The sequence below is a fragment of the Haliotis cracherodii genome, unplaced genomic scaffold (genome assembly GCF_022045235.1).
Source record: "Haliotis cracherodii isolate W230 unplaced genomic scaffold, xgHalCrac1.p SCAF_19, whole genome shotgun sequence".
Classification (NCBI taxonomy): domain Eukaryota; kingdom Metazoa; phylum Mollusca; class Gastropoda; order Lepetellida; family Haliotidae; genus Haliotis; species Haliotis cracherodii.
The window spans coordinates 9166586-9194350 of NW_027266274.1; the positions used below are offsets into that span (position 1 = coordinate 9166586).

General features: G+C 44.1%; 1 protein-coding gene across 1 annotated transcript; it reads right to left on the bottom strand.

The window, feature by feature from the left end:
* Nucleotides 1-495: 495 nt before the first annotated feature.
* On the bottom strand, nucleotides 496-27529 carry LOC139467089 (WD repeat-containing protein 76-like). Its single transcript, XM_071248807.1, has 15 exons — nucleotides 27407-27529; nucleotides 23631-23717; nucleotides 22949-23137; nucleotides 22137-22223; nucleotides 21283-21341; nucleotides 19466-19580; nucleotides 18778-18923; nucleotides 17312-17465; nucleotides 14724-14882; nucleotides 12797-12918; nucleotides 12423-12524; nucleotides 12022-12171; nucleotides 10044-10097; nucleotides 8654-8756; nucleotides 496-1873 (listed from the first exon to the last, which is right to left on the bottom strand). Exons 1-15 carry the CDS (start codon nucleotides 27440-27442, stop codon nucleotides 1724-1726), a joined length of 1713 nt encoding a protein of 570 aa, XP_071104908.1. The 5' UTR covers nucleotides 27443-27529; the 3' UTR covers nucleotides 496-1723.
* Nucleotides 27530-27765: the final 236 nt, after the last annotated feature.

The window sequence follows — 27765 nt, forward strand, 5'->3', positions numbered from 1 at the left end:
AATGTCTCCATGACCATGACTATCAGACAATGTCTCCATCATGACTATCAGACAGTGTCTCCATGACTATCAGACAGTGTCTCCATGACTATCAGACAGTGTCTCCATTACCATGACTATAAGTCAGTGTCTCCATCATGACCATGACTATCAGACAATGTCTCCATCATGACTATCAGACAGTGTCTCCATCATGACCATGACTATCAGACAGTGTCTCCATCATGACTATCAGACAGTGTCTCCATCATGACCATGACTATCAGACAGTGTCTCCATGACTATCAGACAGTGTCTCCATCATGACCATGACTATCAGACAGTGTCTCCATCATGACCGTGACTATCAGACAGTGTCTCCATCATCACAGAGTCAGAAAGTGACTCACACAGCTACTCTATACAGGATGTCTGGGTAGAGCAGCTTACTGTCACACTTGTCTTTCTAAGATGACCCCAAAGATGCAGTATAACAAACCAGTGGCATCCTGTACACATACTGTATTTATTTTAACATGTTTTGAAAGGTTACATGCAGGATACACACATGGAAATATACGAAAATACTTGGCAATCCTTCAATGCCCATTCAATAACATGGAGATCATCCAGTTAGCAGCTGTCCAAGTGTTTTCTGTGATGTACTGATATCCAACAGTCTGGTCCATATAAGGTGAGGTGAAATGAGGTTTAACGTCACGTCCAAGATTATTGCACTTATATAGCGACGTGGTCCATATAAGAGACAACCTCATTTAAATCAGATCTTAGTTTTCGCTACCGCTTAACAAAGATCTGGGGACATCCCAAACGGGTCACGTCAGAATGACCTTTCGCAAACTTTGCCCGACCAATGAAATGACTGACAAAAAATCGACATTAGCCATTCAGAAGGCAAATTTCTCAACCTTTACGACACAAGTTTCAAACTGGCGACTGCGCTTCGAAATATTTTTTGACGTATTCTCAATTATAAAAATTAAAACGGATAAAAAGAACATTCTGGAATGGCTTATAGATGGCCTAGATTGTATGGATATAATAAAAAAAAACATAACTGTCGTTCGGAATACTCTCTGTTAAATATTTCTAGGTTGCATGATCAGAAAAACACATTTCGTCCGTCACTTCCATGATCTGGTAAGCGATGCTCTGATTGGTTAGATGAAAGGTCGTTCTGACTAGACCCGTAATGGGATGTCCTCAGATCTTTTTTTTTTAGCGATAGCGAGAATAAAGATCTGATTATAATGAGATTGTATAAGAGAGAGCGAGTAGGTTGAATGTTTGTTGTTAAACAGCAAAGACAGCAATATTCACACAAACAGGCTTCAATATTTTAACAGAATTCTGCAGACATGACATACAAACTGCAGTATTTCCACTGAATTCTGTAGACCAGACATACAATCAGACATCAATATCCTCACAGAATTCTGCAAACCTTACATACAATCAGACATCAGTATTTTCACGGAATTCTGCAGACCTTACATACATTCAGGCCTCAGCATTTCCATGGAATTCTGCAGACCTGACATCCAAACAGGCTTTAGAATTTCATTGGAATTCTGCAGACCTGACATCCAGACAGGCCTCAGTATTTACGAAATTCTTCCTGATTATCCAAACTCTTGGGGCTAACCTTTTAGAGCCCATATCTCATCCTGACCATGCATTGTTACAGGCTTACAGCCCAAGGATTATCGACTGCCCGTGCTCATCACATGAAGACATGCACACGACCGCTTGAGTTACCGCCGGCGACAATGTTCCTGGAGGGATGGATGGCGTTCAGGGAACATACGGAACCAAGACAGCCGGGGTTGGTGAGAACCTGCACCTCTACACCATCATCGTTGTACAGCTCAATCTGCCAAAACATTCACAAATTATTTCCTGAATTAATTTGATACAGAAAGAAAAACATTTTTGTATTGACAAACAAACATAAACATGTCATCATCAAGCTACAACTGTAGCATTACAGCTACTTTTTGGGAGGCTATGAAATGGATAAGTGTGCAAACCAGTGGTTGATAGAATGAGAATATTTTCCAGTCCAGAGATTCACACTGATGCATTATGGGTGATGACCAAACGTCTTACAACCAGCATTGGTTGCCCGGGACCTTGCCTGCAATCACTGAATACCACCTAGCCCACATTCACTACAGGGTAAATCAAGTTTAGAGCGCCACCTAGCCTGGAATCACTAAAGGGTAAATCAAGTGTAGAGTGCCACCTAGCCTGGAATCACTACAGGGTAAATCAAGTGTAGACTGCCCAAATCAAGTGTAGAGAGCCACCTAGCCTGGAAACACTAAAGGGTAAATCAAGTATAGAGATCCACCTAGCCTGCATTCACTACAGGGTAAATCAAGTGTAGAGTGCCACCTAGCCTGCAATCACTACTGGGTAAATCAAGTGTAGAGTGCCACCTAGCCTGCAATCACTACAGGGTAAATCAAGTGTCTAGTACCACCTAGCCTGGAATCACTACAGGGTAAATCAAGTGTAGAGTGCAACCTAGCCTGCAATCACTACAGGGTAAATCAAGTGTAGAGTACCACCTAGCCTGGAATCACTACTGGGTAAATCAAGTGTAGAGTGCCACCTAGCCTGCAATCACTACAGGGTAAAGTTCCACCTAGCCTGAAATCACTACAGGGTAAATCAAGTATAGAGTTCCACCTAGCCTGCAATCACTACAGGGTAAATCAAGTATAGAGTTCCATCTAGCCTGCAATCACTACAGGGTAAATCAAGTGTCTAGTACCCTCTAGCCTGCAATCACCACAAGGTAAATCAAGTATAGAGTTCCACCTAGCCTGCAATCACTACAGGGTAAATCAAGTGTAGAGTACCACCTAGCCTGCAATCACTACAGGGTAAATCAAGTATAGAGTACCACCTAGCCTGCAATCACTACAGGGTAAATCAAGTATAGAGTTCCACCTAGCCTGCAATCACTACAGAGTAAAGTTCCACCTAGCCTGAAATCACTACAGGGTAAATCAAGTATAGAGTTCCACCTAGCCTGCAATCACTACAGGGTAAATCAAGTATAGAGTTCCACCTAGCCTGCAATCACTACAGGGTAAATCAAGTATAGAGCTCCACCTAGCCTGCAATCACTACAGGGTAAATCAAGTATAGAGTGCCACCTAGCCTGCAATCACCACAAGGTAAATCAAGTATAGAGTTCCACCTAGCCTGCAATCACTACAAGGTAAATCAAGTATAGAGTACCACCTAGCCTGCAATCACTACAGGGTAAATCAAGTATAGAGTGCCACCTAGCCTGCAATCACCACAAGGTAAATCAAGTGTAGAGTACCACCTAGCCTGGAGTCACTACAGGGTAAATCAAGTGTAGAGTGCCACCTAGCCTGCAATCACCACAAGGTAAATCAAGTATAGAGTACCACCTAGCCTGCAATCACCACAGGGTAAATCAAGTGTAGAGTGCCACCTAGCCTGCAATCACTACAGGGTAAATCAAGTATAGAGTTCCACCTAGCCTGCAATCACTACAAGGTAAATCAAGTATAGAGTACCACCTAGCCTGCGATCACTACAGGGTAAATCAAGTATAGAGTGCCACCTAGCCTGCAATCACTACAGGGTAAATCAAGTATAGAGTACCACCTAGCCTGCAATCACCACAAGGTAAATCAAGTATAGAGTACCACCTAGCCTGCAATCACTACAGGGTAAATCAAGTATAGAGTACCACATAGCCTGCAATCACCACAAGGTAAATCAAGTGTAGAGTACCACCTAGCCTGGAATCACCACAAGGTAAATCAAGTATAGAGTACCACCTAGCCTGCGATCACCACAAGGTAAATCAAGTATAGAGTACCACCTAGCCTGCAATCACCACAAGGTAAATCAAGTATAGAGTACCACCTAGCCTGGAGTCACTACAGGGTAAATCAAGTATAGAGTACCACCTAGCCTGCAATCACTACAGGGTAAATCAAGTATAGAGTACCACCTAGCCTGCAATCACCACAAGGTAAATCAAGTATAGAGTACCACCTACCCTGCAATCACCACAAGGTAAATCAAGTATAGAGTACCCTCTAGCCTGCAATCACTACAGGGTAAATCAAGTGTAGAGTGCCACCTAGCCTGCAATCACCACAGGGTAAATCAAGTATAGAGTACCACCTAGCCTGCAATCACTACATGGTAAATCAAGTGTAGAGTGCCACCTAGCCCGCAATCACTACATGGTAAATCAAGTATAGGGTACCACCTAGCCTGCAATCACTACTGGGTAAATCAAGTATAGAGTACCACCTAGCCTGCAATCACTACAGGGTAAATCAAGTATAGAGTACCACCTAGCCTGCAATCACTACAGGGTAAATCAAGTGTAGAGTACCACCTAGCCTGCAATCACTACAGGGTAAATCAAGTGTGGAGTACCACCTAGCCTGCAATCACTACAGGGTAAATCAAGTATAGAGTACCACCTAGCCTGCAATCACTACAGGGTAAATCAAGTGTAGAGTACCACCTAGCCTGCAATCACTACAGGGTAAATTAAGTGTAGAGTACCACCTAGCCTGCAATCACTACATGGTAAATCAAGTATAGAGTGCCACCTAGCCTGCAATCACTACAGGGTAAATCAAGTGTAGAGTACCACCTAGCCTGGAATCACTACTGGGTAAATCAAGTGTAGAGTGCCACCTAGCCTGCAATCACTACAGGGTAAAGTTCCACCTAGCCTGAAATCACTACAGGGTAAATCAAGTATAGAGTTCCACCTAGCCTGCAATCACTACAGGGTAAATCAAGTATAGAGTTCCACCTAGCCTGCAATCACTACAGGGTAAATCAAGTGTCTAGTACCCTCTAGCCTGCAATCACCACAAGGTAAATCAAGTATAGAGTTCCACCTAGCCTGCAATCACTACAGGGTAAATCAAGTGTAGAGTACCACCTAGCCTGCAATCACTACAGGGTAAATCAAGTATAGAGTACCACCTAGCCTGCAATCACTACAGGGTAAATCAAGTATAGAGTTCCACCTAGCCTGCAATCACTACAGAGTAAAGTTCCACCTAGCCTGAAATCACTACAGGGTAAATCAAGTATAGAGTTCCACCTAGCCTGCAATCACTACAGGGTAAATCAAGTATAGAGTTCCACCTAGCCTGCAATCACTACAGGGTAAATCAAGTATAGAGCTCCACCTAGCCTGCAATCACTACAGGGTAAATCAAGTATAGAGTGCCACCTAGCCTGCAATCACCACAAGGTAAATCAAGTATAGAGTTCCACCTAGCCTGCAATCACTACAAGGTAAATCAAGTATAGAGTACCACCTAGCCTGCAATCACTACAGGGTAAATCAAGTATAGAGTGCCACCTAGCCTGCAATCACCACAAGGTAAATCAAGTGTAGAGTACCACCTAGCCTGGAGTCACTACAGGGTAAATCAAGTGTAGAGTGCCACCTAGCCTGCAATCACCACAAGGTAAATCAAGTATAGAGTACCACCTAGCCTGCAATCACCACAGGGTAAATCAAGTGTAGAGTGCCACCTAGCCTGCAATCACTACAGGGTAAATCAAGTATAGAGTTCCACCTAGCCTGCAATCACTACAAGGTAAATCAAGTATAGAGTACCACCTAGCCTGCGATCACTACAGGGTAAATCAAGTATAGAGTGCCACCTAGCCTGCAATCACTACAGGGTAAATCAAGTATAGAGTACCACCTAGCCTGCAATCACCACAAGGTAAATCAAGTATAGAGTACCACCTAGCCTGCAATCACTACAGGGTAAATCAAGTATAGAGTACCACATAGCCTGCAATCACCACAAGGTAAATCAAGTGTAGAGTACCACCTAGCCTGGAATCACCACAAGGTAAATCAAGTATAGAGTACCACCTAGCCTGCGATCACCACAAGGTAAATCAAGTATAGAGTACCACCTAGCCTGCAATCACCACAAGGTAAATCAAGTATAGAGTACCACCTAGCCTGGAGTCACTACAGGGTAAATCAAGTATAGAGTACCACCTAGCCTGCAATCACTACAGGGTAAATCAAGTATAGAGTACCACCTAGCCTGCAATCACCACAAGGTAAATCAAGTATAGAGTACCACCTACCCTGCAATCACCACAAGGTAAATCAAGTATAGAGTACCACCTAGCCTGCAATCACTACAGGGTAAATCAAGTGTAGAGTGCCACCTAGCCTGCAATCACCACAGGGTAAATCAAGTATAGAGTACCACCTAGCCTGCAATCACTACATGGTAAATCAAGTGTAGAGTGCCACCTAGCCCGCAATCACTACATGGTAAATCAAGTATAGGGTACCACCTAGCCTGCAATCACTACTGGGTAAATCAAGTATAGAGTACCACCTAGCCTGCAATCACTACAGGGTAAATCAAGTATAGAGTACCACCTAGCCTGCAATCACTACAGGGTAAATCAAGTGTAGAGTACCACCTAGCCTGCAATCACTACAGGGTAAATCAAGTGTGGAGTACCACCTAGCCTGCAATCACTACAGGGTAAATCAAGTATAGAGTACCACCTAGCCTGCAATCACTACAGGGTAAATCAAGTGTAGAGTACCACCTAGCCTGCAATCACTACAGGGTAAATTAAGTGTAGAGTACCACCTAGCCTGCAATCACTACATGGTAAATCAAGTATAGAGTGCCACCTAGCCTGCAATCACTACAGGGTAAATCAAGTGTAGAGTGCCACCTAGCCTGCAATCACCACAGGGTAAATCAAGTATAGAGTACCACCTAGCCTGCAATCACCACAAGGTAAATCAAGTATAGAGTACCACCTAGCCTGCAATCACTCAGGGTAAATCAAGTGTAGAGTGCCACCTAGCCAGGAATCACTACAGGGTAAATCAAGTATAGAGTACCAACTAGCCTGCAATCACCACAGGGTAAATCAAGTATAGAGTACCACCTAGCCTGCAATCACCACAAGGTAAATCAAATGTAGAGTACCACCTAGCCTGGAGTCACTACAGGGTAAATCAAGTATAGAGTACCACCTAGCCTGCAATCACTACATGGTAAATCAAGTATAGAGTACCACCTAGCCTGCAATCACTACTGGGTAAATCAAGTATAGAGTTCCACCTAGCCTGCAATCACTACTGGGTAAATCAAGTATAGAGTGCCACCTAGCCTGCAATCACTACAGGGTAAATCTAGTATAGAGTTCCACCTAGCCTGCAATCACTACAAGGTAAATCAAGTATAGAGTACCACCTAGCCTGCAATCACTACAGGGTAAATCAAGTATAGAGTGCCACCTAGCCTGCAATCACTACTGGGTAAATCAAGTATAGAGTGCCACCTAGACTGCAATCACTACTGGGTAAATCAAGTATAGAGTTCCACCTAGCTTGCAATCACTACAGGGTAAATCAAGTATAGAGCTCCACCTAGCCTGCAATCACTACAGGGTAAATCAAGTGTCTAGTACCACCTAGCCTGCAATCACTACAGGGTAAATCAAGTATAGAGTGCCACCTAGCCTGCAATCACTACAGGGTCAATCAAGTATAGAGCTCCACCTAGCCTGCAATCACTACAGGGTAAATCAAGTATAGAGTGCCACCTAGCCTGCAATCACCACAAGGTAAATCAAGTATAGAGTTCCACCTAGCCTGCAATCACCACAGGGTAAATCAAGTATAGAGTACCACCTAGCCTGCAATCACCACAAGGTAAATCAAGTATAGAGTGCCACCTAGCCTGCAATCACTACAGGGTCAATCAAGTATAGAGCTCCACCTAGCCTGCAATCACTACTGGGTAAATCAAGTATAAAGTGCCACCTAGCCTGCAATCACTACAGGGTAAATCTAGTATAGAGTTCCACCTAGCCTGCAATCACTACAAGGTAAATCAAGTATAGAGTACCACCTAGCCTGGAGTCACTACAGGGTAAATCAAGTATAGAGTACCACCTAGCCTGCAATCACTACATGGTAAATCAAGTATAGAGTACCACCTAGCCTGCAATCACTACTGGGTAAATCAAGTATAGAGTTCCACCTAGCCTGCAATCACTACTGGGTAAATCAAGTATAGAGTGCCACCTAGCCTGCAATCACTACAGGGTAAATCTAGTATAGAGTTCTACCTAGCCTGCAATCACTACAGGGTAAATCAAGTATAGAGTACCACCTAGCCTGCAATCACTACAGGGTAAATCAAGTATAGAGTGCCACCTAGCCTGCAATCACTACTGGGTAAATCAAGTATAGAGTACCACCTAGCCTGCAATCACTACTGGGTAAATCAAGTATAGAGTTCCACCTAGCTTGCAATCACTACAGGGTAAATCAAGTATAGAGCTCCACCTAGCCTGCAATCACTACAGGGTAAATCAAGTGTAGAGTACCACCTAGCCTGCAATCACTACAGGGTAAATCAAGTATAGAGTGCCACCTAGCCTGCAATCACTACAGGGTAAATCAAGTATAGAGCTCCACCTAGCCTGCAATCACTACAGGGTAAATCAAGTATAGAGTGCCACCTAGCCTGCAATCACCACAAGGTAAATCAAGTATAGAGTTCCACCTAGCCTGCATTCACTACAGGGTAAATCAAGTATAGATTTCCCCTATTCGTACCTGTCTGGGTCTCTTCATGCTCCCCACAACAAACAGATCTTCCCGAGCTGGATGCCAGGAGGCGCGGAACTTGGTCAGCCATCTTCCCACGTGGTTATCATGTCTGTCAACAACATTAGCAGCCTCAGAAATTTACTTGTCCACATTTTATAAATTTAGGTCATGAAGTGTGCGTGTGTTTGTTTGTTATGGCCACACTCGGCAATAATCCATAAACAAGTCTTGACCGACAACCAACTGATGGATAGTACACCACGACAGCAGAGTTGGAGATTTTAATATTCTTAGGATAAGGACAAATAAGGCTGTAATGACCAGTTGACTCAGAAATCATTGGCTGAATATTACGTGAGTGATTGAGTGAGTTGGGTTTAACACCCTTTTAACAGTATTCCAGTTATATCACGGCATGTCAGCTTAATGTGGGAGGAAAGCCCGAAGAGATGCAGGTCTCAGACGTTTACCACTTTGGTGAAACCCACGAGCACGGGTATGGTGCTGACAAACCTAGAAACATAATTTGGGCGAACCGGGTCTGAACCCACAATCATAGGTTTCTGGCGTGCCCGAGGGCGCAACTGTGCTCAGCGAATCGCAGCGCATTAGACGACTGGGCCATCTGTGCCCCCCTGAATATTATGACTGTTGAATGGAGAAATGTATGGTCAACTAGTTAATATTCTTTGTTGCTTTGCATGTTATTTGATTATTTGATGTTGGTTAATATTGACATGACTGTGCACCCTTGTAATGTAACAAGTTCTATTCATCAGCTTTTTCACGCATGCACAATCTACCACAAGGCATTTCTGGTAGCAGACGAAACGTCTGTTAAGAGAGTTACAGGAGATGGTTTCAAAGTTCTTGTGGTTTTGCTTTCGTATTATATGATGCCAAAGAAGTCACCTGTATGGGGGAAATATAATTTAATTATTGATTCTTCAGTACGTTTTAAGATTGAAAAAACACAATTCAAACAAATCTCAAAATTGTGTGTTTGAAGTGAAGTCGCATGCCATGTACGGACTGATCAATGAAAACCAACATCAAGGCGTTGGTTGGTTGGTTTGGTTGTTGTTTAACGCCGCACTCAGCAATATTCCAGCTATATGACGGTGGTCTGTAAATAATCGAGTCTGGACCAGACAATCCAGTGACTGATCTCATGAGCATCTATCCACGCAATTGGGATCAATTTGTTCAGAATACCTTGTGTTAACCCTTTCAAGATTGCATTATAAGAAAAGACATTCTGACTGTCACTTTCATGAACTGGTAAACGACGCTCTGATTGGTCAAATCAAAGGTTGTTCTGACCTGTAATAGAATGTCCTCAGATCTTTGTTTAGCGGTGGACAGAAATAAATGTCATGCAATGAATATTACTTACCGAATACTTCTCTTTAATGTCAGGTCATTTGTCAAGTCAGAGCTGTCAAATATGCTGAAAATAGAGACAACCCCTTCAGAACGTCTACATAATGCAAAATAAGTTTTAATGTTGTCAGGTGAACATCATGTTCGTTTTATAAAACCAACATAAAACAAACCTGGATATATAAAAAATATCTGTCTGTCTGTCTGTGTGTGTGTGTGTGTGTGTGTGTGTGTGTGTGTGTGTGTGTGTGTGTGTGTGTGTGTGTGTGTGTGTGTGTGTGTGTGTGTGTGTGTGTGTGTGTGTGTGTGTATGTATGTTTGTTGTGTACATGTATATCTCATAAGATTGGTTTGGTTGGTTGGTTTGTTGTTTAACGCCGCACTCAGCAATATTCCAGCTATATGACAGCGGTCTGTAAATAATCATGATTAATATCATGAGCATCGATCCACGCAATTGGGATTGATGACATGCATGAACCAAGTCAGCGAGCCTGACCACCCGATCCCGTTAGTTGCCTTTCACGACAAGCATAGTCACCTTTTACGGCAAGAATGGGTTGCTGAAGACCTATTCTACCCCGGAAATATCTCATAACACCAACCAAACCTATGGTAAGTCCTGAAGATCAAAAACAAGGGTCATTCTGATGAACCCTGGCAAAATCAAATGTTCATGATAAGACTACACCAATTGATTCCTTCTATTCTTTTTAAAATGCTTTCAATAAATTCCAATCACGGGTGGCCCAGTGGTCTAAGGCGCTGCAATTCTCTGTGCAGAGTTGTGTCCTTTCACACACCAGAAACCTAAGACTGTGGGTTCGAATTTTGAACCCACCAGCATGGATATGGTGCTGAATAACAAAGAAACATAATCAGGGCGAACAGGGGTTTAAACAAACAACCATGCCTGGTACCTCAAAGGGCCCCAACGAACAGTGGCGCTTCAGACAAATGGACCACTCATGCTCCCCATTTCCAGGAATAACTAAGAACTGTAATGAATGTAAATAGTGACATGTCTTAAATATTCAAAGTGTTCCTGAGAAACAAGGATCTGCAACTGTACGACTCAAACTTTGCTGAGGATCAAGTTTGGATGAAATAAAAAAGATCTTCCAACAAATACAGATTGAAATATCCTGGTATACAATGATTGGGTAACCCCTACAGGACCTCAATTTCATGATGCAGTCATGGGCACGATGTGCACAAGGTGCTTGAAAACCTGTGTTTGGATGTGTTGTGACAGACATGTTGCACATCATTACCGGAGAGCACAACAACATTTGCTTCTGAGGATTGCAAATACTGAGTGCACTTGTGCCTCCTCAACGTCAAAGACGTCATTTGAAAACTAGAGAATTAGGCAGATGCATAGGCATGCATGATACTGGACCAACACAACATCATGTTGCAATCTTTTATGTGTAGTTTTTCCCAAGTGTGATCAGCAGGGCATGGACTAGATGTTTGGATCAGTTACCCAGTGACATGTAGATGGTCAACAGCATTCCAACACAGAATGAGAGGACATGTTTCTCCTGATTGCAACAAGACGTCATTACTTTTGTGACTGCCACCAAAATCAGAAATGACCTGCAGGACAAAAGTGGCATAAAGTGTGTTACTGTCTCCATTAGGCTGGTCTCCTGTCACGACATCACAGGTAGGCAGGCAAGTTGATTTTTTTTACAATAAATTTGTTTTGGTGATGTTTTGACGTTTCAGTGTTGGTCAGATACTCTCATTTTGACAGGTGATTTGATATTGGTCTCATGTTGTTTGTGGGCATTGTGTGGCACATGGACAACAGACTTTCGTTCATTAAACATTTCTTCAAGCAATATTGTCTTTGGCTTTTTCAACATGTGCACAGAAGTTAACATATTACAATTTGAAGTGGCAATCCTCAGCAAACTTTGAGTAGTATGGTAGGAATACATGGGGGTCTGGAGGTATTATGAAACCACACAAGCTCCACCTACTTGAGAGTGTTATCCGCGGAAGCTGACAGAATGTACTTCCCTGTGACAGGAGAGAAGTAAGCACTGTCAACAGACTTCCCATGTCTTCTCTCAGCAATGGCAGTGTTACTCTTCTTCGACATCTTCCGCAAGTCCCACAGACGTACTGTCCTGAAGTGACACAGAGTGACATGTTAAAAGCGTGGTTACTAACAATGCAGTGTCATCACAGAACTACACATCAGGTTACAGAACAAACTTTGGTTTAAGCATCATTCTCGGACAAGCTGCACTGATACTTGTGATGGTATTAGCCTGACTTTTGGATTCCAGGGCGGGAATGCATGCACATCGAAAGCCGAATTTTATGGAAATCTTTACACAGAAATGTTGAAAAGAGGAACAAGATCTGCAAGACTTACGTGTCAACTGATGCTGTAACAAAGTAGTTCTTCTGCACAGGATGAATGCTCACAGTCCGCAGGTACTTCACGTGACATTGGTACAGGTGCTCTGCGCTCCTCCTGCACACAGACAGATATTTCCATTATTAATTAATAAGATGTAGTTTATTTTATTTTTTGGTTTATTGTTTAACATCACACTCGGCAAATTTTCAGCTACATGACAGCGGCCTGTAAATAATCTGGAGCAGGCAATACAGTGATTGATATCACAATGACACACAATCTATGCAGTCACTTAGTCTGACCACCCTATCCACAGAGTTGCTTCTTAGACCAGCCAAGGTTGCTGGTGGCCTATTCCTGAACACTCCTACGGCCTGACTACCTACTGAGGTGTCCGGACATCCACCACGGCAACGCAGCCGTCGGTCTGGGACACCAGCATCACATGCTCTGAGGTGAAGTCAAAATTCCGCAGCAGTGTGTCTTCATCATCTGGACAAGAGTACACCTGCAACAGTATCAGTTCACTCTATGTCATCACATTTTGCACACACTGTTGCATCAAAATAAGAGTCATACATCTTTTTAATTATGGTTAGTATTATGAGGAAGTTTTACTTATCAGCTGAAATGCTTCAGATCAAAAGTATTCCACCAGTATAAGACATAAGAGCAACCTTAACACTGAAGTCGCCTCACGATCGGTTCGTGTATGGCTTTTGTTTGACAAAGACACTAGATATTCCCAGACAAACTCACCCAGGACGCACCTACCCATGACGCACCTACCCATGACGCACCTACCCAGGACGCACCTACCCAGGTCACATCCACCAAGGATGCACCCACCCATGACGCACCTACCCAGGACGCACTCACCCATGACGCACCTACCCAGGATGCACCCACCCAGGACACCACCCACCCAGGATGCACCCACCCTGGATGCACCCACCCAGGACACCACCCACCCAGGATGCACCCACCCTGGATGGACTCACCCAGGACGCACCTACCCAGGATGCACCCACCCAGGACACCACCCACCCAGGATGCACCCACCCATGACGCACCTACCCAGGATGCACTCACCCATGACGCACCTACCCAGGATGCACCCACCCAGGACACCACCCACCAAGGATGCACCCACCCATGACGCACCCAGCCAGGTCACACCCACCAAGGATGCACCCACCCATGACGCACCTACCCAGGACGCACTCACCCATGACGCACCTACCCAGGATGCACCCACCCTGGATGGACTCACCCAGGACGCACCTACCCAGGATGCACCCACCCAGGACACCACCCACCCAGGACGCACTCACCCATGACGCACTCACCCATGATGCACCTACCCAGGATGCACCCACCCAGGACACCACCCACCAAGGATGCACCCACCCATGACACACCTACCCAGGACGCACTCACCCATGACGCACCCACCAAGGATGCACCCACCCATGATGCACCTACCCAGGACGCACGCACCCAGGACACCACCCACCCAGGATGCACCCACCCATGACGCACCTACCCAGGATGCACTAACCCATGACGCACCCACCAAGGATGCACCCACCCATGATGCACCTACCCAGGATGCACTCACCCATGACGCACCTACCCAGGATGCACCCACCCAGGACACCACCCACCCAGGATGCACCCACCCAGGACACCACCCACCCAGGATGCACCCACCCTGGATGCACCCACCCAGGACACCACCCACCCAGGATGCACCCACCCTGGATGCACTCACCCAGGACACACCTACCCAGGATGCACCCACCCAGGACACCACCCACCAAGGATGCACCCACCCATGATGCACCTACTCAAGACGCACTCACCCATGACGCACCTACCCAGGATGCACCCACCCATGACGCACCTACCCAGGATGCACCCACCCATGACGCACCTACCCAGGACGCACTCACCCATGATGCACCTACCCAGGATGCACCCACCCAGGACACCACCCACCAAGGATGCACCCACCCATGACGCACCTACCCAGGACGCACCCACCCAGGATGCACCCACCCATGACGCACCTACCCAGGATGCACCCACCCAGGACACCACCCACCAAGGATGCACCCACCATGACGCACCTACCCAGGACGCACCCACCAAGGATGCACCCACCCATGATGCACCTACCCAGGACGCACTCACCCAGGACGCACCCCTACCCAGGACACACCCCTATCCAGGACAGACCCACCCAGGACACACTCACCCAGGACATACCATGCATACAGGCTTTTTCCAAAGTAAAGTCTGAATACATACCTCATCAAAGACCCCCTTCTCAAAGTCCCCACACCTGAGACTGCCGTCGTAGCTGCAGGAGTAGGTCTTGAGGGGGGCCCAGGGGGGGAGGTGGAGGCAGTTGACAGGGCGGGCGTGGGGGCAATATGCCACGACACCATCATGCTTATCTGAACTCATCTGGAAAAAAACAGAGTCATGGAGTCATCTGGAAGGAAACAGTCATGGAGTCATCTGGAAGGAAACAGTCATGGAGTCATCTGGAAGAAAACAGTCATGGAGTCATCTGGAAGGAAACAGGGTCATGGAGTCATCTGGAAGAAAACAATCATGACTCATGGAGTCATCTTGAAGGAACCAGAGTCATGGAGTCATCTGGAAGGAACCAGTCATGGAGTCATCTGGAAGGAAACAGTCATGGAGTCATCTGGAAGGAAACAGGGTCATGGAGTCATCTGGAAGGAACCAGAGTCATGGAGTCATCTGGAAGGAAATAGGGTCATGGAGTCATCTGGAAGAAAACAGTCATGGAGTCATCTGGAAGGAAACAGCTCTCGAAGGAACAGCTGTCATCGCTTAGGCTCCTGGTGGTCGGGCAATGTGCCATCATGATGGCCTTCGCTGCTCTGGCAGCGAAACATTGAGGTCAACAAACAAGGCCCTCACCAGCCACCAGGGCCCAACCGAAGTCAGATAGAGGCTCTGAGTTTATCTGATCTTCTGAATGACCCTGGGAAGGTGTACAGGTGGTGGAAAACTGTACAGTTTTAGTCCTTCCCAGGAGACGCTGAAGGCATCCACTGCCCAGGCAAGCGGATCCGGTACCGGCAATATGAATGTCGGTGTCTGATGGTTCTGGCTTGTGGCGAACAGGTCTCGACAAACAAGAGCGAAGGCATCTGTGTGGTGCTTCCACTCTGGGGGGGCGACCTTGTCTAGCGGGGATAGTGCATCCGCCTGGATGTTTCTACAGCCGGAATGTGTTGGACCTGGAAATGGATCCCCAGATGATCCACCAGGTGAAAGAATCGGAACGTCTGTTGAAGGAGCAGGGTGAGTCATTCCTTGGTTCCAAGAACACCAGACGACAGTTATGTTGTCCGTTGAGATAAAGAGCCGGGCGTTTCTGAAGGCCTGCCTCCAATGAGCAAGAGCCAGGATGAGCGCCTCCAGTTCTGGGTCGTTGATGTGCCACAGGCGCTGATCGACGGACCACACCCCGAGGCGACCTGTCCCTCTAGGTGTGCGCCCCATCCCTGCAAGGAAGCGTCTATATGAATAGGTGTAACAAGGCCGTAAGCCCTGTCAAGGAGTCACCGCCTAGGACACTGGATTCCATCATCCACCACAGGAGATGCGGTTTGAAGCAATCGGGGAGGATGATGGACACCAAGGGATCCTGATGCCTGAAGCTGTCCCAGAGATGGAGGTACAAGGCTATCGGCCTGGTAAGCCGTGTGAATAGCCACGGGGCCGAGGAAATTCCAAATGGGAGGACTGCCCATGGGTCATGGTCTCCTATGAAGATGAAGCGGAGGATTTTCAGGTCGTCGGGATGTATAGGGACATGTAGGTAGGCGTCCTCGATATCCAGACTGATAAGCATCTCGTGTGCCAGGATCCAGGATCGCAGCAGCCTGAGCGTGGTCATCGTGTATATCATCCTGTGTCTGTCCGAGCCCTTCTTGGGGACAAGGAAGATGGGTGAGTAGAAGCCCGGTGTTAAGGCTGGGGTGTGTACAACCTACATGGCCTTTTTGGTCAGCAGTGACAAGATGGACAAGACGTACGACGAGGCGCTACAGGCAGAGGCGCTGGAGGCAGCGTCAGGGTGCTCTGGGTAGGGACTGAGACCAAGGGGGCCCGCATCATGGCAACAGTGGAGGCCAGGAGTTTCTGTCCGAGGTAGCCAACAAAGCAGCCCTCTTAGTAGACAGTGTCTGCTGCGATCTCTGCTTTTGGGACACACGGATGTATAGGCTGAAAGCTTTGGAGGAAAGTGGGAGACAGTCTTTACATCGAGGAACCTGGTGGCCAATATCAAGGCACAAAGGGTGGGGATCCCACGCCGACTTGTTACGCCAGCACTTGGAACAGGATACTTGCGGTATCAGGCAAGCAGAATATAGCATGGAGCCAGTTCATAATTGTGTGGCTACGTAAAATATTCAAGATGGCTACTTGAAACAACAGGACACCAGGGATTACCATTGTTTTCTTTTTTAAGAAAATGCCAACAGGTGTAAAAGAATGCACTGCTAAAACCATAGAATGTACAAAGAAACAATTTGTATGCACAACACAAGCAAAGAGAACATTAACTCAAGAAACAAAACATGTGAGGGTTTGAACAAGTCTATGCAACAGATCAAAAACAGGTCTTCACTCAGCAAGTGACAAGAGTAATGTGAGGATCTGTGACTTCACCGCCCATGGTCATGTGGGAGCTGTGTGATAGGGTTGGCCTCTCAGCTAGTTGGAACAACTTCTTCAAGCAAAGATCTTCACACAGCTCTTTTCTCTGTCAAGAACAAGCAGCAATATGCATTAAGGTGTAATGCAGGATAAGTAAAAAATAATTCAAATGCAAAAATTGTTGCCATACTCACCACGTCCCAGAATCCCACTCTTCCCCACTTGTCGCCAACGGCAACCAGCACCTTGTCCTTGGATGGGTGTATCGCAATCGAGAAGATTCGGTCTTTCACAACCTTTGCAACTCTGTCCTCAGTCAGACGAATCTTGGAGAAATCTTTCAGGAAACTATAAAGATAAAAATGAGTGTGTTACTTAGTATTCAATTTCATTAAAATCAGATCTAAGTTCTCGCTGTCTCTTAACAAAGATCTGAGGACATCCCATTACGGGGGTCACGTCAGAACGACCTTTCGCGAACTTGACGGACCACTGAAATGACTAACAATGAAATGACTCATGATGTCAATCACTGGATTGTCTGGTCAAGACTCGATTACTTACATGCAGACCGCCGCATATTGCTGGAATATAGCTGAGGGCGGCATTAAACAAAAAACAAACAAAACAAACTTGAGGACCTGTTCTGCCCTGAAATCCCCACATAGGCTTCTTGGGAAGATTTTTTACCTAGCAATGTCCCAACTTGAGAGTGGGAATGCTTTGAAATGTTTTGCAGTAAAATCAGGCAGGTTGCTGACCCACGAACACACTAAATGCATGGTGTGAAATGAAGACATGCTAGATACTTTAATCAGGGATCAAGGTAATCTTTCAAACACGAGGGTTATGTCACAGTGAGGTGAAGGGAGGGTTAACGACACAGTCATTTTTTGTGTTGTTTTTTTTTACCCCACAATCAGCAATATTCCAGCTATATGATGACAGTCTGTTAATAATTGAGTCAGGATCAGACAATCCAGTGATTAACATCATGAGCATCGATCCACGCAATTGGGAGTGAGTGAGTGAGTTGGGTTTAACGCCGCTTTTAACAGTATTCCAGTCATATCACGGCGTGTCAGCTTAATGTGGGAGGAAAGCCTGATGTGATGCAGGTCTTAGACGTTTACCACTTCGGTGAAACCCACGAGCACGGGTATGGTGATGACAAACCTAGAAATATAAGCGGGCCGAACCGGGATTCGAACCCACAATCATAGGTTTCTGGCATGCCCAAGGGACGCAACTCTGCACAGCGAATTGCGGCGCCTTAGATGACTGGGCCACCCGTGCCCCCCACGCAATTGGGATACGATGACATGCGAGCCTGACCACCTGATACTGACAGTCGGATATTTTACCCCGCATCTTCACGTGTCACATTCTGGACCCGACAACAGGCATTAAACCACCAACAATTACATGATAGTTTGTAAAGAATTTTTTTCTACACTCACGACAGTGTCTGAAATTATGCTGACGAGTTGGTGTGAACTAATAAATAACTTTCATGCCATTTAAGAAGAATTGTTGCTTTCAAATTTATATCTATTTTGTATTTCATCGGTATGATTTTGCAAAACAGACTGTTGTTGACTTTCATTTTTAAATTTGATCACTGATAAATGAATTAATACATATTCTGTATCCAACATACCCTTTCAGATCTCTAGAGATAGGGTTAATGGCCATGGTCTTGCTGCAAGATTTCATTACAGATGCAGAGAAGTCCTTGTGAGCATCCTCCTCAAGTTGTTCATACAGGCTCTCCACCATCCCTAGGGGCCCAGGAGGGGGGCGGGGCTGGACACGGGGAAGAATGTCAAGTAAACAGGAGTCATAAACAAAACAACAAAAGTTAGAGAGAGAGAGAGAGAGAGGTTTTACTGTATACAGTGATGTCTTGTATGTGTGTATTGTCACTGTGTCAGGACCACACAAAAAGATACTTTAAATACTCTTAAGAACCCCCAAAAGCATCAAACATGAATTTGTTTTATTTTCAACATATCCAAACCTCTATATTCTTCAGATGAATTGTGACTGAAAGGGCATCAATTCATCTCCTTGCAAAACAGAATAATTAAGGTAGGTCCTAATGTTGTGAAGGATTTGGCCAGTGACAGGAACTGTTGCTCAGAAGTCTCTGAATCAACCGCTTTAATTTTCTAAATTCTCAAGGCTGTTAACTGAATGAGGCAAGTTATACGCCTCTTTTACAATCTTTACCAAAATTTGAATAACCTTTCAGTTTATCTATTTGGGGACAAGAACCTAGATTTTCAGAGTGATGGGTCAACGCTTGTACTGCTAGGCTACTCCACCCTGAACAGTGTAAAGCTTACATGTTCCTCTACCCGATCCATGAGTTCCGTCGGCACATAGATGGGTTTCGGCGGTCCCACATTCTGTATACGCAGACTCCGTCGCTGTGGTAGGACTTCACGGGGCTTGACCACCCTGCAACAAACAGTCAACTGTACCATGTTGCCTTGTCACAGAGTGAGTGAGTGAAATATGTCAGCAAACTTCAGTGAGTGACTGAGTGAGTTAAAATTTAATGCAACATCGGCAGTATTTCAGCCATATCGTATAACATTCCGTCAAAAACAATGACAAAGAAACCGACCCTATTTCTCATTAAACTTAGATACTTAAATGTATGTTAAGAAGTACTGTTTGCCAATTTGTGGTTTGGTCACAGACAACAGTGGACTATAATTGCCCAGATTTTTGTAGGTTGTGGCGTAATAAAAGAAGATGGACGCTTGACCACATTTTCAGTCTTGCCTATGCTGTATTGCCATTGCCAGTTAAGTAAAATTACCTTAGCCACACAGAATGTAAGAATTTCGGGCTGGGATGGGTAACTCGGGTATTTGGGTAGGGTGGGTACTGAGTAGGACCCGGGTACCCACAGGAATACCCGGAAACGTTGTTAGTCACGAGATATATTGTTTAATGACAAAAAATTATCAAAAACTCTATGGTTACACTATAAGTCACTACTAATGTTCCAGTTTTCTTTCTGGCAATGCACCCAGTCCTTCTGACTTTTATATGATTGAAAAAAGATAAAACTTCATGCAGTAAACTTCAGTGTATGCATGACCAAATTGTTTTACATTTTGCCAGGGCTACAGTCAAACGTTTCCCAATTGGACAGTTTGTACCTATCTCTTGAGACCAACAGCAGGTACCCGGGTAAGGTCGGGTAATATGGCGTTGGGTACCCGGGTAGTAAATGAAACCCTCAGTTTGGTGGTCTGGCTTTGAATGTTGAGGCTAATTTTTTCAACAAGAATTTTGAATGTTTCCCTGTCCACTCTTGGGTAGTTGACATGCTGGAATCCTCTGTATTGAACCCATGGAGAAGAGTATTGTAGGCCATAAGTTGCTGCCTCCTCTGGAACCAATCCAGCAACGATATATTCCTTTGCCTACCCCCACGCCGTCTTCTCAACATGACAATCCCCAAAATATACATAACAGCAGCATAACATTCTTCCCCCACAGAATCCTTGATTCATCTTGGCAAGACAATTCCCAGCAAAACTTTGATGGCATGTCAAAAACTTTGATGAGTGTAAACAGCCCAGTTTTGACCAAGAAGTTTTCTTTGACCAAGTATTCTATCCAACTTATCGATAGTGTAACTAGAGCGAAAGGCTCAGAGTGAGTGAGTGAGTGAGTGAGTTGGGTTTAACGCCGCTTTTAACAGTATTCCAGTTGTATCGCGGCGTGTCAGCTTAATGTGACAGGAAAGCCCCAAGTGATGCAGGTCTCAGACATTTACCACTTCGGTGAAACCAACGAGCATGGGTATGGTGCTGACAAACCTAGAAACATAATCGGGGCGATCCGGGATTTGAACCCACAATCATGGGTTTCTGGCATGCCCAAAGGGAGGCAACTCTGCACAGCAAATTGCGGCACCTCAGACGACTGAGTCACCCGTGCCCCCTGGAAAGGCTCAGAGACCCCTGCACTTAGAAAGTGTTACCTCAATATTTCACAGGCTTGTACACACCACATTCCCCCATCCCCCTTGAATATAGCAGCGTTGCTTTTACCTAACGAATCAGTGTGTGCCAGGCAAGCCAGTTGTTGGTTCACATTGGGCATGGTGACCAACAATCAGCTAGTAACCACATGATCTCACCTTTTCACCGATAATCCTTTCTTTGGTTTCCGTACCAGTTCATGCAACTGGTGTTTGGCCTGGCAAAGACAAAACAATCAGGACAAGCCTCAAACAGTTTTCGTGGTGGCCATGGCGGGTTATTCATTGGAATTATAATCACCATATTTCTTTGAAACAATGAAGCATTTACCAAATATAACAACTATCAAATTAATATTCCCTGACCACAGACCTTTCGATATGGTTTGACCACTGCCTGTATTCAACGTAACCCACCTCCTGTATTCAACATAACCCACCACCTGTATTCAACATAACCCCCCTCCTGTATTCAACATGACCCATCTCCTGTATTCAACATAGCCCACCTCCTGTATTCAACATTACCCACCTCCTGTATTCAACATAACCCACCTCCTGTATTCAACATAGCCCACCTCCTGTATTCAACATAACCCACCACCTGTATTCAACATAGCCCACCTCCTGTATTCAACATAACCCACCTCCTGTATTCAACATAGCCAACCACTGTATTCAACATAACCCACCTCCAGTATTCAACATAACCCACCACCTGTATTCAACATAACCCTTCTCCTGTTTTCAACATAACCCACCTCCTGTATTCAATATAACCCACCTCCTGTATTCAACATAACCCACCTCCTGTATTCAGCATAATCCATCTCCTGTATTCAACATAACCCACCACCTGTATTCAACATAACCCACTACTGTATTAAACATAACCCATCTCCTGTTTTCAACATAACCCACCTCCTGTTTTCAACATAACCCACCTCCTGTATTCAACATAACCCACCTCCTGTATTCAACATAACCCACCTCCTGTATTCTACACAACCCACCTCCTGTATTCCCAGCTGTGTCAAGAAAGCTGCATTGGCTCTGATGTTTTCCTGACGCATCTTCTCATACGCCACGGCATCTTCAATCTGAAACAATGTCCAGGTGATATACTATACCCGGGTCATGGGTTTTCAAGACGCCAAAACCTGCATCCTATATGCATTAAAATTTGAATAAGGCACAAAAAAGTATGGTGCACACCCAAGCATAATGCACACACTCTCATGGAACTCACGGTCAAAGTATCTTCACTCAGCCAGAGAAAGGAACTCACAGCCAGTGTATCCTCACATATCTAAGGGAGGGAACTCAAGGCCAGTGTATCGTCACACATCTAAGGGAGGGAACTCAAGGCCAGTGTATCGTCACACATCTAAGGGAGGGAACTCAAGGCCAGTGTATCCTCACGCATCTAAGGGAGAGAACTCAAGGCCAGTGTATCCTCAGACAGCTGAGGTTGGGAACTCACAGCTAATTTATCCTCACACAGCTAAGGGAGAAAACTCAAAGCCAGTATATCCTCACACATCTAAGGGAGGGAACTCAAGGCCAGTGTATCCTCACACATCTAAGGGAGGGAACTCTACTCTACACTGAAAGTACACACTTTATAGAACTGTTTTCCTGATCGTGTGGATGTTCCTCACAGAGTGAATATTAGTTTTACAGCAGTCTGTGATCAACCCAACAAACACATGGGTGATATTATGAGGTACATCCCATGATGTCAGGTAACAGTCAACCAAGTCACCGAGCCTGACCAACACCGGTTATCAGGGATTCATTCAGCTAAGGGACGCTGGTGACTTACTTCAGCATCCGTGTCAGACTCCGTAGATTCATACTTGATCGGCCTCTGTTTGATTGTTTTCAAGGGTGACGGCATCTTCTGTGGCGACGGCTGCCTGGTAGGCGACGTGTCGGTAGTCACGGTTCGCTTCCTTCCACGGACGGCCGTTGTCTTCTCATCTGCTACATCTTTCCTCAAGTCAGGCTCCAGCTAAACATTCCAAAAGTTAACAAGAGCATTCGAAAACAGCTCACTGTGGGAGGAAAGCCTGAAGTGATGCAGGTCTCGGACAATTATCACTTTGGTGAAATTTAACAGTCCTGGACTTGTGTAAATTTCAAAAGCAGTTACCATACACTTTATTTCTAATTGTTGCTGATACAGTGATCTTTATATTCATGTTTGGGGCCAGGGATGGCATCACTGAGTCCTGAGTACTCACAAACAGAAAGGGTGTCGGGTAGCCTGGTGGTTAAAGCGTTCGCTTGTTGCATCGAAGACCTGGGTTTGGGTCCCCAAATGGGTACAATGTGTGAAGCACATTTCTGGTGTTCCCCGCTGTGATATTGCTGAAATATTGCTAAAAGACTCACTCACAGTGAACCTAACTAACACCCTGATATGGTGTGTGGGCTCTGTTGCTTTGTGCCACATCCCAAGTGGTCCATGGCAATACCTGTGTATTGAGGACATGATTGCTTACCTCTTTGAGCAGCCTGTTGGACCTGGATCTTCGTCCTGCAGCTGGATCCACTTTGAGAACATCCTTGTTCTCCTTTGTATCCACTTTCTAAAGGAGCAAAACATAATATTCCTAATATATTCGAAACACAATCAAATTAGCATTTCGGTTTATCGTAAACCCTGTGATTTGTTTGTTTGTTGCACACCACCACCTACAGCAACACTCCAACAACAGGATAACAGTCTGTAAATAATCTATTCTGGACCAGACGAACCAGTGATTGACATCATGAGCATCGATCTATGCAGTTGGGATAGGGTGACATGCAATAAACCAATTCGCCAAGCCTGACTACCTGATCCATTAAGTTGCCTCTTACGATGAGCGTATGTTCCTGTTGACTTACATTAATAACCTTAGTACAGTCAAGTCCCGTTAATCTGACATTGTTGGTTGCATATGATTATGTCGGATTAACGAGTATGTCGGATAAAAGAAATCAGGTAGTATCAATTTTCGTGATCGAAAATTGGACAACTACATGATAGATAATGATAAGAACACATATTTAAAAAAAAGGAAAAAAGAAATATTCATATTGTAGTGTTACATTGTTAGTGGAATATGTTTTCTAATCATGCAACCTCCAAAGTTTAACACAAAACTACTGTTACAGATTGTATGACGGATTCAAAATACTTTTTAAATCAAAGTCTGGAATGGAAGTCGCTAATTTGAAACTAGTGCCGCAATGCTTAAGAAAGTTGCTTTTTTAGTGGCTAATGTTGACTTCCTGTCAGTAATGTCATTGGTCGGTCAAAGTTCACGAAAGGTTGTCCTCAGCGGTAGCGAGCAAGAACTTGTATCCGATTTTAATGAGATTGAGGTAATCTAGGCATGTGATTAATCCTGTTTTGTTTATTTAAAGCAGTAATTGTTTATTGTTAAGCAAGTTTATCTCTGCAGCCGTTGAAATATAGAGCTACTCGCCGACTCGTCTTGCATCAAAACACTGGTCTGTGTACTCGCGGGCAGATGACCACGGAGTACGCTGATCACTGTGTCAGATTAACGAGACTGATTAATGAGTGATTTCAGCAATTCGTTGCAAATTAGGTGTGTGTCGGAGTGCAAGACTGTCGGATTAACAGGTCTAAATAGTACTGATTAAATCGGTTCCCATCATTTGTGTCGGATAAACGAGACTTGACTGTATCACAAAATCCCTAAGAAAAATTGTTTTGATAAGAGTGTGTATATCTTATTCTAAAAATATTGGTTTTCGTCTGTTGGCAGATGACTAATTGAATGAATGAATAAAATTATCAGGTTCAGATGTAAAACACCAGGTTTCAAGGCGTACACAAATTTCAGCGCCACACTCAGACTCCTGGGTGTTTAGAGGTTTATTTGACATTCGGGAAAAGAATGGTAACTCTTCCTCAAAGGGACATAATTCTTTATTGGCACCTTTTCCGTGAGATTTCAGTGATGTCTTCATATTACAAGGTATGTTATTATCACACTAAAATCACTTATCACAAGGCAAGGGAGGTAATCCATGGTGTATTTTCAAAATGGCAGCAATATGACTAGTGCTAGAAAACTTTCAGACACATTTTCTCTGTTAACTGCAACAAACTTCAATGGAATGTGTTTTAGATTCATCTCTTATGATATTTCTTGCGTTAAAACTTCTCCCAAAGTTTGAATATGGCAGCCGGCGTGTCCTGATTCACTGGCGATGTAATGATTTAATTGGTTTATCTGGATCCTCTGATGAGTGAGTCTGAATTGAAAAAAAACTTTCGGTATTTTGCAGATATAATCATCATGCAGATATACATGATGATTATGTTGCAAGCCTATGGCAAATCGATATGACAAACACCCTGTAATTTGAGAATGGCACTGAAATTTATGTACACATTGAACACTGTTAAAATCTGGTGTTTCGTCCAGACCTGATGATACCAGAAATATTAACAGTATTAAAATGTGCAAGTTGTAATATTGAAGTGGTTCGAATAATCCAGTAGCACTTGCAGTGTAACCATGGTAACTGGTACAGTTAGTCAACGCTAAAGTCCTATTTCTGTAACATAATGGGAGAGACTATAACATGTATAATGCGTATCCCCCCTCCAAAAGTTATATATGTATGCACTGCCGCTCAATCCTTTTAATCATATATATTTTTTAGGGGGATACGGGTGGAAGTCTTACCACATGAAGCACAGGTTCACAAAATTCAGTGTTCTTGGTAGTACAGAAAACTTTTATTTCCGAATATTTTTCAAATAACACGAAAAAAAAAAGAAGGCAAAAACAGATGATAAAGTTTGACTGTAGATCTACTAAAATAGTCACTGTAACAGTGTAATTAACCATGGTAACATTGTAACAACCCATTTATCAAGTCTTTGAAATGACACATTTTGCAGGCTTCAAAGTTTAAATTTTCACCAAGTAGCCCTATTGCTACAAGTATTTTTTTCCGGGTAGCCAGTGGTAAAATCAAGAAGTCAAGCCAATATTGTAGATAGCCAAAAGCATTTGAAATTATCTTTTATCAAATAACTATTATAATAGAACTAGTGTTGGAATTGTATATTAGTGGAAACTGTACTTGATTTTTGTTACTTGAGACTCAAACAATGATGCAATTTATGTTACTTGATTATTTAGGTATACTTTGCTTATCCAATAAGCACTAACAACTGAAATAAAATACTAATTACATTAATATATATGCTTTTCTGTTCATTGTCGACTATAGGAGGTATTATACGCAAGTACAATTATTAGTAGACCTGTTTTCCACAATCAGCTGTATTTATTTTGTGTATTCAAGTGTGAAGCAATAGAATTTAGTTGCCACAAGATATTTTTCAAGGTAGTCATTTGGCTAGCTCTGACTTTTAGAAGTAGGCTAATCGAAATTTAGGTCGAATTGGGGGCCATTTTAGTCGCAACTTTGAGGCCTGTTTTGTTACCTTTAATACATTATCTCTTAACATGATTAATCAATATTTTTCAACAGTGAAAATCTACATCAGCGTAGGTGAGGTGAAATGGGGTTTAACGTCGCGTCCAAGATTATTGCACTTATAAAGCGACGTGCATGTACGTGTGTGTGTTTGTGTAGCTGCTTGTACTAGTCCGGACTGATGCCAATTTATAGTGCTAACTCACTGAGATACCATGACGCAGTTTAACATGAATACCACACTCACACAGTATACTGACTCTGAGCCGACCAGTCCTTGTTTCTGCCCAAAAATGCCGAGCGCCAGACAGGGTAAAAACAAGTACCATCTTTTAACGTCTTTTGGTATGACGCGGCCGGGGATCGAACCCCGGACCTTCCGCTCTCCGGGCAGACGCTCTACAACTAGACCACGGAGGCGGTCATCAGCGTAGGAAATTGGCACTAGTCCTATAGTCCTTGCCAGACTGCCCAATGGTAAAGGTATAATAAGGACTAGTAGAAATGTGCCCTTTTAAAGGGTTTTGCTATATGTTATCATTATGAGGACTAGTGGACGAAAACTGTTAGTTTCTAACCCTGTACATTACACTGAAATGACAAATAGCTGATTCAAACATGATCCTGTGATATTGGTAATGTGCTTTGAAGAGTTTGACACTGACTGTCTGGACTTTTTGCATATTGCTCATCGAAACAGAATGAATCTATGTTTTGGGGGACGACTTGGCCACCTGTCGACATATTTCCAACTCTCGAACTGCTTCGACATTATCTATTATATTGCTTTATTCTATATACTTACTGTGCGAGTTGAACGTCTTCTGGACGAGACTGGCATTTTGCTAATATGTAAGCAAATCAGACTCAGTTGAAAATATACCCTTCACTTCGGCAGATAACTCCCGCGAAAACTTTATGTAATGTTGTCATGTGCGCCCCAACTCTGGATTGGAAATAATTTGAGTACCCCGTCTGTAAACAGAACAACAGCGCAAAGGTTCTGAGTAACCTACTTGAAAAACCAGTGACTATTCGGGTCGACGCGACTAATATTTTGGTAGATATCGCTGTCAGATGGTTTAGAATTCATTTGGAACATTGTTTAATTATGAGACGATATGTAAACAGGAATAAAATAATATATCAAAATTAATTTTAATC